Raw genomic sequence first — 1147 nt, forward strand, 5'->3', positions numbered from 1 at the left:
GGCGTGGGGCGCAGGCCCCCCTGCTCCGCGGAGCGGGTGGGAAATGGCAGTGGGAGCGGCGCGGCAGCCGCGCGTGGGGTGGGGAGTGAGCCAGCCAGCCTACGAGTTCTTTTATGTAATTTAAGGTGTGGAGACCTACCTGCTGCCAAGGCTGAGGTCAGAGGCCCCGCAGTTACGTGAAGGGGGCCGGGCTCAGAGTCCCGGGAGCCCCGACGTGATTCGCTGCGTGGACTTGGGAGAGTCCTGCCAATGAATTAGGTTCTGGCAGTTTACTCACAGCCCTGAATAATAATAGTGACAATAACTATGATGGCAGCTAAAACTTATGTAGTATTTACTCTTAAAGTGCTTCATATGGGTTACCCTCACGGCGTTCCTAAAACGTAGGTACTGTCATTGTCTCCATTGTGTAGGTGGGGAAACCAAGGTCCAGAGAGGTTAAGTTGCCCAAGGCCGCACGACAGAAAGGGGTCGGTGCGGGATTGGACCCGAGGCACCCGAGGCACCCGCGCTTCGCCCTCTGAGGGTCTGAGTAAATAAATGGCTCTCTGTGATTGCCAGTGGCCTATTTATCCCAGGAAGTAGGATGTATGCTGAGAGAACAGCCAGGTGACAGCTTCTTTTGGGTCCCTTTTAGATAGCCATCCGAGCTTGCTTCCTTGGCTTCGTGTTCGGCTGCGGGGTGCTGCTAAGTTTTAGCCAGTCGTCTTGGAATCACTTTGGCTGGTAAGAAGTCCTTTGGGAACAGTGGGTTTGAGGCTGGGGTGGGCGGACCACAGGGTCAGTGGTAGCTCTCCATTATCCTTGGGTCTCCTCGTCTCTGACTGGCCGAAGGCTGTTTAGGGGTCTGTGGAAATGAGGTCTCTATCTTCCACCTAGATTCCCACATCTTGGACCTTGAGAGCTTGTGCCCATCTGTTGGCTTCTGCTGCAGGCAGAAACGGGTCTCCCTGGCACCCTCCCCACAGGTGTCCTCACCTGGAGCTGCAGCTGCCGTGACCCATTCAGTAATGCAATGAACCCTTCCTGGAAGAGGGTACAGAACTCCTCAGTGATGGAAAGGGGCAGGGCTCTGGCTCACCTCCACAGGCCCCTTCCATCTCCAGTTTCTATTCGGTCACATTGAGCGTATCCCCCACGGGCAGTG

General features: G+C 55.9%; 1 protein-coding gene across 1 annotated transcript in view; it reads left to right on the top strand.

Annotated features, from left to right (window-relative positions):
• ICMT (isoprenylcysteine carboxyl methyltransferase) overlaps positions 1-1147 on the top strand; it is an 8954-nt gene that overhangs the window by 2379 nt on the left and 5428 nt on the right. Inside the window, exon 2 of the mRNA XM_015591333.2 lies at positions 638-726. Coding sequence (XP_015446819.2) covers positions 638-726 — 89 coding nt within the window. The remainder of the gene's footprint in view (positions 1-637; positions 727-1147) is intronic.

This window comes from Pteropus alecto, unplaced genomic scaffold (genome assembly GCF_000325575.1).
Source record: "Pteropus alecto unplaced genomic scaffold, ASM32557v1 scaffold125, whole genome shotgun sequence".
NCBI lineage: Eukaryota > Metazoa > Chordata > Mammalia > Chiroptera > Pteropodidae > Pteropus > Pteropus alecto.